The 14,902-nt window shown below is 41.6% G+C and overlaps 1 protein-coding gene across 1 annotated transcript in view; it reads left to right on the top strand.

Annotated features, from left to right (window-relative positions):
- Positions 1-4,216: 4,216 nt before the first annotated feature.
- Positions 4,217-14,902, top strand: part of NEK11 (NIMA related kinase 11) — a gene marked incomplete at its 3' end in the record, with an annotated part of 277,346 nt that continues 266,660 nt past the window's right edge. Inside the window, 1 exon segment of the mRNA XM_079705252.1 lies at positions 4,217-4,421. Coding sequence (XP_079561378.1) covers positions 4,252-4,421 — 170 coding nt within the window. The 5' untranslated portion in view covers positions 4,217-4,251.

Genomic DNA, 14,902 nt, shown 5'->3' with positions numbered 1-14,902 from the left:
TATCAACAGCAAATGTTGTGAAGAGCTCTTTAAATAGAACACATTAGGTGTCAACATCTTAGTCCTTACCTAGATTCTCAAGCAATATCACCTAGCTGAGCGCTTTTTCATCCTCTCTCGCTTTCCCCATATGTTACAAGGCACAAACTCAATGGCTTCATGGAGTCTGCTCTTTGGACAGGGACGGAGGCTGCTGACGTATTGAACTTCTGCGGACTTTGATACTGAGACAGTCACCATCCTACAACACAGAATATTTGTTTTGTGGGGTCAGCGTAAAAGATCCTAAGCTATAAAAATGATAACCTCAATAACATAATTAATAGCACAGAAAGCATTAGGCTTCAGTTAACTAAAGTGTGTAGGGTCAGTGATATGGATCCAGTTTTTCTATTTTGATTATCAGAGTCTGGGAATTTCTTTGAGGCCTTGGCTTACGGGCGTCTTAATTAGCACAGTTCTAACTTTCAAGCCTGGAGGAACTTAACTCTCCAGTTTCACGCTAACCAGAGGCTCTTCTCATCTGTCTTGGCATATACGTCTCAGGAACTGAAGATAGCCTTCCCCAACTGGCTAAGTCACAGGATAAGTATTACTGGTTTCTCCTTTGGCCTCAGGCTCCAATATGGCTCAGCATGGCACAGTTACTGATCCTGTCTTTATTTAAAATCGTGAGGTTTTGTCAAGCATGTATTTTTTTTTTTGCGTTAGTTTGATTTTTTAAAGATATTGTGTTAAAATTTATTTATCTTGATCACAGAGTTTTTGGGCTTCCCCTTGCATTTAGTGCCCAACTCACTTCACCCTAGGCTTGGCCCTGTCTCAGTACCTTACCCTGTAGGGTACCTACTTCTCTCAAGTCTGTCTTGTACAGCAAATGCGAGCAGAGACCGCGTCAACTCAACCGAAGCTAGTTACAGAAGATGTTCAACAAATGCGCGCTACACAGGAGGAGGGCGCGCAAAAGATTTGCTCCAAGTCCTCAAATACAGGCCTTCAAACCGCGCCCCCCGGGCCCGCAGCTGCAGCGCCCACCTGCTCCGTCCTCCCAGAAGACCAGCCCCTCCACCACAAGCCAGCAGGAGCCGGGGGAGACCAGGAGCTCCCGGCACGTGAGCCCGACCTCCCGAGCGGAATCGGAAGTCTCCGCGTATGACGTCACGAGAGCCCGATTCCAGGAAGCTAGCGGCGCCGACTGCGCGGAGGGGTGAGGTGCCCCCGGGCCTGGCGTGAGGTCGGCCCAGGAAGGCTGGAAAGCACGCTCCGAATGGCTGCTGTTAGGTTAGGGCAGCGAGGCCCGCTGGGCCGGCCTCCTTTTCCCCGCCCACCTTGGTCAGCCCACACTTCCGCCTCCGTGACCCGCTAGGGGCCACCTCCCCGGCTTCCCGGCGTGCCCCGCGCCGTCTCCCTGGCAACGGCGCCCAGCGGCCGCGCTCGACTTCCCGGCACGCCCCGCGCCGTCTCCCTGGCAACGGCCCCTGCAACCTAGGTCCCGAGTTTCGCTGGCGCCACTGCAAGAATTTGAGGCGGCTCTTCCGGCGTCCGGGTTACTGGCTGGCCTTGGGCGCGCGCGGCGCCGCCGCCCCTCGCCCTTCACCCGGAAAGGTACGCGGAGGCTCCTCGGGGCTCGCGGGCTCCCGGCGCCGGGAAGGTGATGGTTTCAGGGCCGCCTCTCCGGGCCTCCGAGCCCACGCTTCCTCACTTCCCTCGGCTCTTACCTCCCGGAGCTGCTCCCGTCCCGGGAGGATGTGTGACTTGTGCCTCCTCCGTTTGTGTTAACCCGCTTTGCGAAAATGTAAATTTAAAATACTTGAGGCAAGGAATTATTCTTTTAACCTTAGGGTTAAGGTTTATCTTTAAGGTTAGATTCTTACTTTAGCAGAATCCGGTGTCAGATCTGCTTCCTCTTGTTTGTTGTTACCTAGGAGGAGACTGGTAAACACTGTCCTTCCCTGTCTGTGCCCCCAGCCACACAGTTCCACCCCTAAGGGTCAACGTGCAGCTTTGTGAACCGTCTCTCCCTTTCCCACCACATACACACACCCCCCGCCCACCTTGGGCAGCAAGCTGGTCTGCTGGACGCTTATCTGCCCTAACAGAGTTTACTGAAAACCTACTGTGTGCCAGGCACCGAGGGCACAGAGATAAAGAAGGCGTGTTCCTTGCGCTCAGGTTCCTTCACAACCTCTGTGAGGTGGGGGCGAGTGGACGCTTACCAGTTCTCGGGTGGCTCTGTGGTCGTACTGAGGAGACCGAGTGGTCTGGGGAGGGGGCGGCCGGGCTGCGACTGGGAGGCTGGGCCAGAGGGAGCCTAGTCCCGAGGTACTCTGTAGCCTTGCCACATTGCTTAGACACTGCTGGGCTTAAACGCTCATTTACAAATGAGAGCCCCTGGGAAGTTGGACTTCTCAGAACTATTCTGACCTTCCCTAGACAGGGACCTTTATCTCCAGTAAGGAGGATTACTGAAAGGGTCCTGTACAGATGAAAAGGCCATGAGTCCATACATTTTTCTTAACAGCTTAATTTGGCCAGAAAGCATCACTTTTATGTGATCAGAGGAAGCACACAAAGACACATTGGGAGCCCTGCTCTCGAGTTGTTTTTTCAGCAGTAGATTTCACTAATATTTTCTGTAATCTTGATAATCCACATAATTCAGGCATTTTGACATATGGGCCCCAGCTCTGAAGTTCCAACCCAATGCTGATGTTTTAGTATTGTCGTGATCACATAGCCACTTAGGTGATTTGGTTTCTCCCTCCCTCCCTCCTTTCCTTCCTTCTCTGATTACTAGTTTTCCTTCTCACTGGCATTAGGTGAAACTTAACTGATTAATACATTATTTCAAGAAGGGAAATGCTGTAAATAGACATTTCCTTGTTTATGTTCTGTTCCAAGGATATTTGTAATTGGCCACCACCATGCTGAAGCCCGCTGGCCATGTACCCCAAAGTACACAGATAGCATCTTGTTTTGTCATTATGCACAATAGGTTTTTATCTTATAGCTTTGGAATTGTTGAATATGGACTGACCTGACTCCAGAGCACAGTCTTCAATTTAAAATCATGTTTTCCTTCCTTTTTTTTTTTTTAATTGCAGTATAGTTGCTTTACAATATTGTGTTAGTTTCTGCTGTACAGCAAAGTGAATCAGCCACACGTGTACATATATCCCCTCTTCCTTCCCATCTAGGCCACCACAGAGCATTGAATAGAGTTCCCTGTACTACACAGTCTGTTCTCATTAGTTATTAAAATCATGTTTTTCTTATAGATTTAAAATAAAACCACTTTTCATAATTACTAACAAAACATTTTACATTTTGATGAAATAAAAGTGACTTTACCATGCACATCACATACTCATATGAAACAGTCCTGCCTTTCATAATTCTGCTGTACATTTATAGCTTTTTGAGGAATTACAAATTTACCTATAACAAATTTATGTTCAGCTAACATTAAAATACAATTTTAGATTTGAACTGCATTTGTGACACTTCTTGTTTCCAATCCAGGGAGATTACTCTATACACAGTGTGCATAATAAAAAACTTCAGAAACTGGATCAGAATTTGCTTAGGATGGGAAAAAATTCATTTCGAATCCGTATCCCTCTTCACATCTAATAAATGCAAATATCATTGTTTAAAGTCTACAGAAAAAAAATCGAAAGAAACCAGCAACGTGCTAATTTCTGGTTTAATCCTAACTCACCATTTATTAATCAAAATAGACATAAGGTGGGAAGAAAGAATACATAAAGCTTGATGCAGATATGTAGATTTCAGGAAATTATAAAGTTCTTGTACTTGGATGTTTTTTAAAAAGTAGGTAGGGAGTATAAAATCTTAAACAGATTATTGATTGGAAAACATATATACATCTCAGAACTTGGGGAAATTTGACTGTTACTCAGTTTTGCCAAATTTAGATGCCTGAGGGAAGGCTCTGTTTTTGTGAAAGACTGCCTTCTATTGGAATCTGCAGTATCTCTACCTTTTAACATTTTCTCAATTAAAGTTAACCAATATTGGGTTGTTTAGTCCACTAATCAAGGTACAGGTATCACTGTCAGAAACTTACACTTTTTGTTAGGAATAGTTCAGCACCCGTTAAACCTGACCACTGGATTTTTCCTCTTTAAGGCATTGACCAACACTACTTGGATGCATTTGACCATCTCCTAGGAGACTTGCATGTTGAGTTTCGATAAGCAAACAAACAGTTCTCTCTTGTTTGGAGCAATGCTGAAATTCCAAGAGGCTGCTAAGTGTGTGAGTGGATCAATAGCTGTTTCCACGTGTCCAAAGCCCTTGATCGCAAGAAGATACACACTTCAACAGAAACTTGGCAGTGGAACTTTTGGAACCGTCTATTTAGTGTCAGACAAGAAAGCCAAACAAGGAGAGGAATTGTAAGTAAAAAATACTTCATGCAAATCTTGAGTTGGCTGCTGTGTGTGTGCAGCTCTTAGCTGATTAAAAACACGGAGTGGGCTTCCCTGGTGGCGCAGTGGTTGAGAGTCCGCCTGCCGATGCAGGGGACACGGGTTCGTGCCCCGGTCTGGGAAGATCCCACATGCCGCGGAGCGGCTGGGCCCGTGAGCCATGGCCGCTGAGCCTGCGCATCCGGAGCCTGTGCTCCGCAACGGGATAGGCCACAACAGTGAGAGGCCCACGTACCACAAAAAAAAAAAAAAAAAAAAACACGGAGTACTGTTTACTATGCTTTTTGCATTAAAGTAAGAATTTAGTAAGAGATAGAAAATCTCCTTGAATGACTGTCTTCAGATGAGATTTTTAAAGGCATTTCAGCAGGTGAGTGAAGTACCCAAGTGACCTAGAGTAGGGAAATGGGGTAGATTATGTGAAAGTAAGATTTTTATGCGTACCAAAGTCTCAATTACAGCCTTGCTTCCGCTTAACTTGATTGGGACTTGAATGAGGAAATAAGAATTGTTTATAATGACTGCATTTTTAGAAATGTTAGGAAATACAAATCGATGGTAATTCACATTTGAGGTGAATAGAGTGTACTGAAGGAAATACAGTATTGACTTTGCTTGGCTTTTTCCCATGGAGGAGGTTTTCAAAGTCTGTAGTCATACAGCCCTCAAATTAGACATTTAAACCACACAGGGGCTCCCATCTAGAATTATCTTATATTGATGACCCTCTTGTTACTTCCTTTCCTTTTATTTTAATCAAACCCTATAAACTTTCATGGTAGAGAAAAACTCTAATGTTGTTGGACAGTACATCTCATACAAATAAGGATGAATCTTCATTTTTAGCTTAAAGTTGTTTGAATTTGCTGCAGTGAAAAGTTAGTTGGAACTGAAGTTAGGATAAGAAACTTGTACGTCAAACACAGGAGGAAGAGAAAGGAGAAGGAAGAGTGATCCAAGAAATCAGCCCTTGAGAAGAACAGATTTCCATCCCATAATCTACTCTTTCATTCAGAGGTTTTGAGGCTACTCTAAATTCTTCCAGCTTTTGCCCATAGGACTGTGGGTTTAAAATCGGTGTGATAAACTTTTCTACTTCTTAATATGTCATAGGAACTATAAAAGCAAATGTTACTGATGCTACTATTTTATTTAAAAATCAGCCTTTTAAATGGTCTCTGTGTCCAGAATTTTAAAAAGTAGTTATCTAGACTTCATAATTTTTGATAAATTCCTATGTGAAGAATGGGAATAATGCTGGCACTTTTCTGGTGTCCTGAACATGCTTTATGACTTCTACCAAAGAGTAGTTTTTTACCTTAAATCCTAGAGGTACTCTTCCAGCTGTTTAGAACAGGATGATAAATTTATGAAAATTACTAGAGACTCTTTATGGAAACATTAAGAGTAAGGCCTAAATCTGACCCAAGAGTTATAAAAATCATAATGTAAAGAATGTATCCAATTTTGGTTTCTTCAACTAATGAGGAATGTGAAGAATTTAAGAGAATAGGAAAAAAAAGTTGATTAAAGGGATGTGACATAAGATGTACGAAGACCAAACTTGAAAGTTTCAGACTTGAGGTGATGGGTGTGTGTGTGTGTAGGGAGGTGGGAGGAGAATGAGAGAGATGAGGGGGCTGGGGCCAGTTGAATGGGAAGTGATTTGTTAGTGACCTTCGCTGTACCTGAACTCATCTCAGGACGTATGACTTGAGCTGAAGATGGCAGACGAAGCCTAGGTGTGTAGAGTAAATTCAATAGTGAGGATAATTGACAAATCATTTGATACCAAAAGTCTAGTCTAAAATCTCTTGGACAGGAATCATTCATCATCAGAATCTCTACAACATATTACGTACTGGTCACATTCAACTTTCAGATGTCTTTGTTTGGCTTGCAGAGTTGTTTCTTTTTAAATCTAAATTAGTTGCCAGTATTTAAAAATGGGTCGCTTTCATAAAATTGGGCTTTTCGTCTTCTCTTGAAAAAAATCAAAATATTTGCTAACACTGCTGCCTGTGTAGCCAGTGTGGGCTGGAGCTGCAGGCAGCGGCCTTCTTTAGGCAGACCCTGGACTCCTCTCCGATTCACCACGTTCCCGCCACTCCTCACCATTTCTTACAGCTTTCCACTACCTGCCTACTTTTGTAGACGTTTGACTTTTAGAACTGCTGAAATCATGAAGAATCATGGATATGGCTGCCCACAAAATCTTAGAATGCTCAAAGGAAGGCAGTACAGTGTCACAGGTTAAGACCACAGGCTTTGAAGGTGAACAGGTCAGGAAGTAAAGCCAGTCTTGTTCTTAACTGAGATTAAGGTTATGCAGGTTCCTAATCTGAGCTTCAGTTTTCTTAGACACCACCCAATAACTGCAACTGGAACTCTCTACTAAATGGAAGCTTTTCTTTTTACATTACACATTTAAGAGAGGAAAGTCTCCCAAGCAAAGCAATGTGATGTCAGGTATGTGATTTTAAAACCTTCTTCTAGGATCTTTCTTGAGATTGTAACGCTTCTGTTGCCATCTCTTCTTTCATATCTCTTCTTTCATATCTCTATGGCTGTCGGAAGAAAACTGGTCCTCAGAATGTTGACCTTTTAGCTGTGTAAGGCAGCAGCTCATTAGCGATTGTTGTGTTTAATGCATATACGGAGGCAGGAAACTAAACTCATATTTTTAGGATCCTTTCCTGAGAGTGTTGACAGGTGAACTTTTGGTTTGTGATCAAAGCACATCAACAAGTACCACCCATTCTTCAAGCAATTTGGTTAGATAAGGTTTTAAATTCTGCTTTACATACTAGGCCACAAACTTAGGATATTGGTTAAGGGCTGGATAGAAAATACCTTCTAAAAAGATTTCTGTAATGTTATGAATGCTGCTCCCTTAACAGATCAGAGTAGATCTGACTCTCTTCACGTTTTGCAGACACACCCCTAACCTTCTTAGATAATAAGGAAAGTGTATGGTACCTTTACATGCCAGACTACCCCGTGGTGCCCTTGTTAAAGGAGGGACTTAGGTAGACCGTGAGCCCCAGCTGGTCTGTAGGACACTTGTTACCAGCCTCTGTGAACTCTAGGTCCAGGCGATATGCACTTTAGATTTAATTAATCAAAGAACTTTCCCGTTAGACAGTTGCAATTTATCACCGTGCCACTTGAGGGCACCACTCTACCATCAACATTTTTCATATACTATGATGTTGTGAATTTTAATTACAGTGTAAATACCACATTCCTTTGCATTTTTATTAACTTTCTGCATTCGCTATGGAATTAAAAAAAAAAAGGCCACAGGCATTACACTTGATTAATGTATGTTTCGAGAGAGGGTTTTTTTTTTGGCATAAAAATATCTGGGGCTTTCCTGGTGGCACAGTGGTTGAGAATCTGCCTGCCAATTCAGGGGACACGGGTTCGAGCCCTGGTCTGGGAAGATCCCACATGCCGCAGAGCAACTGGGCCCGTGAGCCACAACTGCTGAGCCTGCGCGTCTGGAGCCTGTGCTCTGTAACAAGAGAGGCTGCGATAGTGAGAGGCCCGCACACCACGATGAAGAGTGGCCCCCGCTCGTCGCAACTAGAGAAAGCCCTCGCACAGAAACGAAGACCCAACACAGCCAAAAATAAATAAATAAATTTATTAAAAAAATATATATATATCTGGTATTCTTTTTTTAGTTATCACAGTAGAATAAAATTAAGCTTAAAATGATTAGTGAATGAGATAGAGGTTTTTACTTTATTATATTCTGGGTCATGAAATTCATAAAACAGTATTTGGGAATATTTTCTTTCATAATTATGGAAACTCTGGACTAATGGATGTGAAGGTGTGATAATGTTAACTCATATTCCTAAAGATTATTCTAATTCTAGCTCATAATTTTATATTTTTGTTAAGCTGTCAGGTTTTTAAAAACATTTTTATTGGCGTATAACTGCTTTACAATGGTGTGTTAGTTTCTGCTTTATAACAGTGTATCAGTTATACATATACATATATACCCATATCTCTTCCCTCTTGCGTCTCCCTCCCTCCCACCCTCCCTATCCCACCCCTCTAGGTGGTCACAAAGCACCGAGCTGATCTCCCTGTGCTATGTGACTGCTTCCCACTAGCTATCTGTTTTACATTTGGTAGTGTATATATGTCCATGCCACTCTCTCACTTTGTCCCAGCTTACCCTTCCCCCTCCCCGTATCCTCAAGTCCATTCTCTAGTAGGTCTGCATCTTTATTCCTGTCTTGCCCCTAGGTCCTTCATGACCACTTTTTTTTTTTTTTAGATTCCATATATATGTAAGCTGTCAATTTTTTATTAAGCAAACCTACAAGATTTTGATAAGCTAGTAAGTTACTTTGGCCCTTAGCATACTGTGTGTAATTTAATAGAAAAGAGATGTTAAGGAAATAGGCTTACCCTGAATTATATGATTATTTGTACATGATTAAAATACCCAATAAGTCATGGCCACAGTTGGTGAACTTCAACATTAATCTTATCAGCATAGGATGCTGGTTTTAAAAAAATTTCATCACACTTAATATACAGTGACATTATGTGAAGATGATTTTCTGCTCTAGTCTTTTAGTTTGTCAACTCAAGTATTTAATACAATTTATGTAATAAACCTTTGCTTTGGACTGAGTACCAGAGAGGAAACTGAAGCAATAGGATGCAAGGCTTGGCCCTTAGGAACTTCCAGTCTAGAAGAGAGGCAGAATTAACATACATAAAACAACCAGCAGCCAGTGCAGTGCTTTAGCATCTGTGTGGCAGGTTGCTCTTAGAGATGTTAGAGTGGCCACTGCCCAGCTCCCTTTTAGCTACTTACGGTAATTACCTTACTGGTATCTGTACACTGTTAGAGCTTTCATTCTTTTCCCCCTTGGTTCTGTCCATGTAATATGTAAATATTTCCCCCCTTAACTGTGCACCTACACTTTGGTCTTTGCCTATATATGGTCAACATGGTTAACATGGAAATGCTTTCTCTCTCCACAGGACATTTCTTCCCAGCATGAGGATCTTAAATAGGAAAGGTTACCAATTCCTTAGAGAAGTGTCCTCAAGCCCACACACTGAGGCCTAGGACCCTGCCTCCCAGGAGAGCTCTTGGGCTTGTATTAGAGTGGATTTTTAAAAGTCCTAACAAGCAGATTTCCCACCCAGCCATGGAGACAATATGGAGGAGAGGGGTTTGGGGGCTGCTGATAGAATTAGTCACACTGACAGCAAGAGAGGAGTGGCCTTAGACCTTAAGAGTGAAGGAGGTGGGGCCTCCCTGGTGGCGCAGTGGTTGAGAGTCCGCCTGCCGATGCAGGGGATACGGGTTCGTGCCCCGGTCTGGGAGGATCCCATATGCCGCGGAGCGGCTGGGCCCGTGAGCCATGGCTGCTGAGCCTGCGCATCCGGAGCCTGTGCTCCGCAACGGGAGAGGCCACAACAGTGAGAGGCCCGCATACCACAAAAAAAAAAAAAAAAAAAAAAAAAAAGAGTGAAGGAGGTGAAAAGTTATAAAGAGGTAATAAAAAAACCCACAACAGTCTGGGTCCTGTATTGTAAAGCGAAATGGCTCTCCTTAGCCCAGTCCCTTCTGAGGACATCTCAGGCCTACAGCCCATTTCCAAAGTGTTGTGCTGAGCAGTAGCCAACAACAGGGGTGGGGCGGTGGGAGTCAGGGCTTTTGAAGGACAGAGCCATAGTTAAGCCACCACATTAGGATCCATTCCTCAGCTTTTCATCTTAATATACTTCGAGATGGTCAGTCTTGGTGAGGGGCTTATGCTAACCAAATTCAGTTAAGATGAATCTATAAATCAGGATGCCACTTCTTAATTCTGGGCCTAGAATGAATAAGTATCTCCTTTCATGTACCTTTCCACCGTTTTCTGGTGTGAGTCTGGAGAAGCTGAATATCTAATCAGAAGTGAAAATATAACTAAAACAAAATAGGTGGGACAATTTAGACAGTTATTTGATTAGCCAGATAAAGGGTCTCTTCTTCATAGCACAGAATATCGTTCCAAGTGACTGTTTTCCTGGGGACCCTCAGCGCCAGTGTGTGTCTGCTGAACAGCTCCAGAGGCACGTACATGCAGGTAACCCTAGGCTACCTCCTTTTCCAATATTGACAGTAATGTGCACATGTTTTACAAAAAGTGCAGGTGTGCGTAAAGCAGGAAACTGATCTGTAATCCTGCCATCCAACTTCTGGTCTTTTCTGTAAGCACTGACATTTATTTAATCTTCAAGGAAACATATGGCATTGGTCATGGTGGTTGCCTCAGAGATTGAGGACGAGGAGTGAAGGAGACTTGCTTTTCATTGAACCCTTTTTGTACATTTGGAATTTTATGCCATGTGCAAGCTTGAAAAAAGTCCACATAATAAAAGCAAAAGAAACTTCACATATTCATTCAACAAATCTGGTCCCCATTTTCTGGTCACTTGGTCTCTAAGGAGCTTTGATTTGGGTGGTTCTCAATTGTGGCTGAACAGTAAAATAACAATATTATAAATACACCTTTGAGTCACACCCCAATACGTTCTGTTTTAACTGGGCCACACCCCAGGCATCTGGATTTTTGAGAGCTTCCAGGTGATTTGAATGTATAGCTAGGCTTGAGTATCTGCTTTAGTGGGAGAGAAAAACACTAGTTGTAGGATCATAAAAGTAAATAATTACAAACTGCCATTAAGTATTGTGAAAGAAAAGTCTTGGTTGCTATAGGTACAACAGACCTGTCTAAGATGGCAGGATGAGCTTTGGTGAGGCAAGGCTTCCCTGAGAACATGCCGTTTCAGCTGAGACCTCAAGAATGATTAAGAACTGGCCAGTGTTTTTCACGCGTTATTGGGCATCAGAACTGGAAGGCAGGTTAAAACACAGATTGCTGGGTTCTACTCCCACACTTCCTGGTTTAGCAAGTCTTGGTGGGGCCTGAGAATTTGCATTTCTAACAGCTGTTGCCGCTGGCCTGAGAACTGCAGTTTGAGGACCACTGAACTAGGCAAAAGGATGGGAGAACACTTCCATTCAGTGTATATATAATTTTGCATCTTTTTTTGGAAACACTAAAATATAAGTATTTTCCCATCTTATCGAATATTCTTAAAAGCATCATACAAAATGCCTGCATAATAGTCCACCATATGGCTTTAATATCATTTAGCTCCTTCTTGTTGGCTATGTAGATTCTGGTGCTCTCTTTGACGTAGAAGTAAAAAACTATTGTGCCTTTTTGCATCCTCAGAGATTTGATGTAATGATTGTTTCATCATATCCTTTCTGTCAATGGTATAAGTCTGGAAAACTAATGAATAACTGAGCTCCAATCACTGAGAAGTGATGGGCATTCTGTGCATTCAGTTGAAGAATATTTGAGCCAGTTATGGATTATGGCCACATTTGCTCAGATGCTCAGTTGTAATTAGAGAAAAAGGACTTCATCCATTTTCAAGTTTATTTCTGACACATTGAGAAATGGAGAAATCAGTTTTCATATTATAAGGAATGAACTAAATTAAAAAGCCTCCCTTTCTGTGTATAGGTTTTCACTGTTTACAAAAAAGGACATTATTTCCTCTTAGAGAATTAATAAATTGATTATAGTAGCCTGCCAGTGTCAAAAATAATTAAAAATGAGTAATAGTTCTTAACTAGAATGCATAGATTTTATAATATTTGAAACAGCTTTCAGTGACTCAGAATGTGACAGTAATTTCTGCTATTTAATAGCAGATAGCCTTCAGCATAGATACTGTTTATATTTTGCACCTGCTAACACCTATGCACCTACTAACACCTATTTATGGATTTTCTGTCTGATTTACTTAATTATTTTAACATATCCTTTCAGTTTTGAGTCATTCTAAATAAAACAGTAGATTTAATGAGTCCAGCTTTGAGCCTGTTCTCTGCACTCTTATTAAAGCTGTTATTTCTATAGTATTAACAGGAGTTCTCCCCAGTGGGTATCTGTGATGGTAGAATTGGGTTATTGAGTGGGCTGAGTTAATTTAATAGGATTCAGTGGTTTATGCAGTGGAGAGTTATGAAGGCAATTTGGAGGGAACTAATGATTTCTTTCTATTTTTCCCTACCAGAAAATACAGTTTTCTTCATTTTTTTATTGTAGTGATCATGTCTTTTTCCCCTTAAAATCTTCAGTCTTTTAATAGAGCTTATGAGTGCATCTTAAAATCTCTTTTAAAATAGTTCACGTTCTGGAGGATATTGTGTATAGGTTCCACCTAGGTAAATCCAGACAGGGTAAGTTTGAACTTAGACTTCACTTTGGGCTTTGCCATTTCTTGGTCTGCAGTAACTCAAGCCTCTGAGCTTCTGGCAATTTTGCAACATGTAAGGGTTGGGAGCTGGAAGGGAAAAGGAGAGAAGAGAAGGCGGGGTTCACACTGACTTACCTCAATCATGGTAACGAGGTTGACATTCTGGGGTAAATGATTTACATCTTCCTGAGGCTGCTTTGCTGCATGTATTAGCATAAAAGAAGCAATGAGCTTTTTATCTAGTTTTTAATACTTACGGATGAGAGATGACTAATAAATAAAATATTTTAGGATGAGTAGGATGCAGGGAAACCCTCCATTTCATTTTGGCTTGGGCAGGGGGCCAAACAAGCCTGCTTGAAGACTGAATCACCAAGAAGCATTTAGAAGGAAGACAACAGCAACAAAAAGCCTTTTTTAAAATGCTTTTTTCTTACATTACTATTGTTTGAAAGAAAACAAAAGTGATTTATTTAAAATATGACTGTTGACAGGAAAAGAGTGTAGATAAATTACTGTAGTATATTTATTAGATTTTCAGACTGGTTGTTTAAATTCTTTCCTTATCCCACTCTATTCTTCCAATGTATTGTTTTGGTGGATTTGTGAGTAGGGAGGTTAATGGTTTTGCTAACACTGAATAATACCCCCAGGAAATAAGGAATGTTATTCTTCATAAGTGTATGAGATGGGGAGAGGAATATCTAAGCTATTTTAGTAAATAATAATTTTTAAATGTAATTGGATATGCTGGTCCCTTTACATTGTCATTGTTGACTACCCCAAGTTTTAAAAACAGGAGATTTGTGTAAGCCTATTACTTTAAATGTGATTTTTGTCTCATTTATTCAATAAATAAAACAAAATACTTTAAGGATGAAAGTACAAAATGCAAGAACAAAACTTTATGGGCATAGGACAGTTCAAGTTTTTATCCCCTAACAAATAAAGGACTTCTTCTTCCAGCAAGATGTGTTATAGCAAAGACTGAGGTGATTTTTGATAGATTCCAGAGGAAACTCGATGACCAAATCCAATATTTTTCGGGCTAACTTTAGTTTCCTGATGCCAAAGCAAGCATGACACCGTTGAGTATAATTTGTAACTAGCCCTTCTTGTTCTTGGTTCTATTCAAGCGGCCTTCTTGGGAGATCCTTTCCTCCAACAGCTTTTGGCGGGACAAGCCAACCAGTGCTGGGCCTGCCACACAGTGGGCAGTTCCCTGTACTGTCACTTGTTCCTGCAGGACCATCTGAGGGGCATCTTCTTTTCCCAGTCCTTTCCCTTCTGAACTGGTCCACTTCCTTTTTTGACACGTGCACTGACCTGGGAGGAGGTATGGGCAGTTTTGGCTAGTACCCACCTTTCTAATATTTTGAGCTGAAAATTTGAGTTGTGATACCATCCACCTTTAAATAACTTGGAAAATGAGATTCATCTATAAGTTAATCGTCAAAGAAATGAGAAGGCAGAAAACTCTCAGGTTAAAATTAGTTTCTGGCTTACTTTATTACTCTTGAGCAGATTTTCCTGGGGAAAAAGTTTGTTTGGGCTTCCCTGGTGGTGCAGTGGTTGAGAGTCCACCTGCCGATGCAGGGGACACGGGTTCGTGCCCCGGTCCGGGAAGATCCCACATGCCGCGGAGCGGCTAGGCCCGTGAGCCATGGCCGTTGAGCCTGTGCGTCCAGAGCCTGTGCTCCGCAACGGGAGAGGCCACAACAGTGAGAGGCCCGCATACTAAAAAAAAAAAAAAAAAAGTTTGGTTGCCATGACATCCATATCTAAATAGTGAACTTAGCATGACATAGGTGACTTAAAAGTCAACAAGGGAGAAAAACAATAACGCTTATGTTACTATTAGCTTCTTGGTCAGTTATTCCTAAGCTTCATTTCTAGAACTAGTGATTTGTAAATTTATATGGGAGATATCAGTAGATACAGTTAACACCAAAGATTTCTAAAAGTAGCTTGTGTACTACACTACAATTGTATAAATTGTATAAATAATTGTATAAATAATACAATTTATATTGCATTGTATAATTTCATATAGTATTAAAAATAAGCAGTTAATATCATGTGACCTCACTGCTTTAAAATACTATGAAATTGAATTTCTGTTCCGTAGTTTTAACAGGGATACA

The sequence above is a fragment of the Hyperoodon ampullatus genome, assembly GCF_949752795.1.
Source record: "Hyperoodon ampullatus genome assembly, chromosome: 5".
NCBI classification, from domain to species: Eukaryota; Metazoa; Chordata; class Mammalia; order Artiodactyla; family Ziphiidae; genus Hyperoodon; species Hyperoodon ampullatus.
Note: the sequence above shows the minus strand (reverse complement) of the source record. Positions and strands in the feature narration are given on the sequence as shown.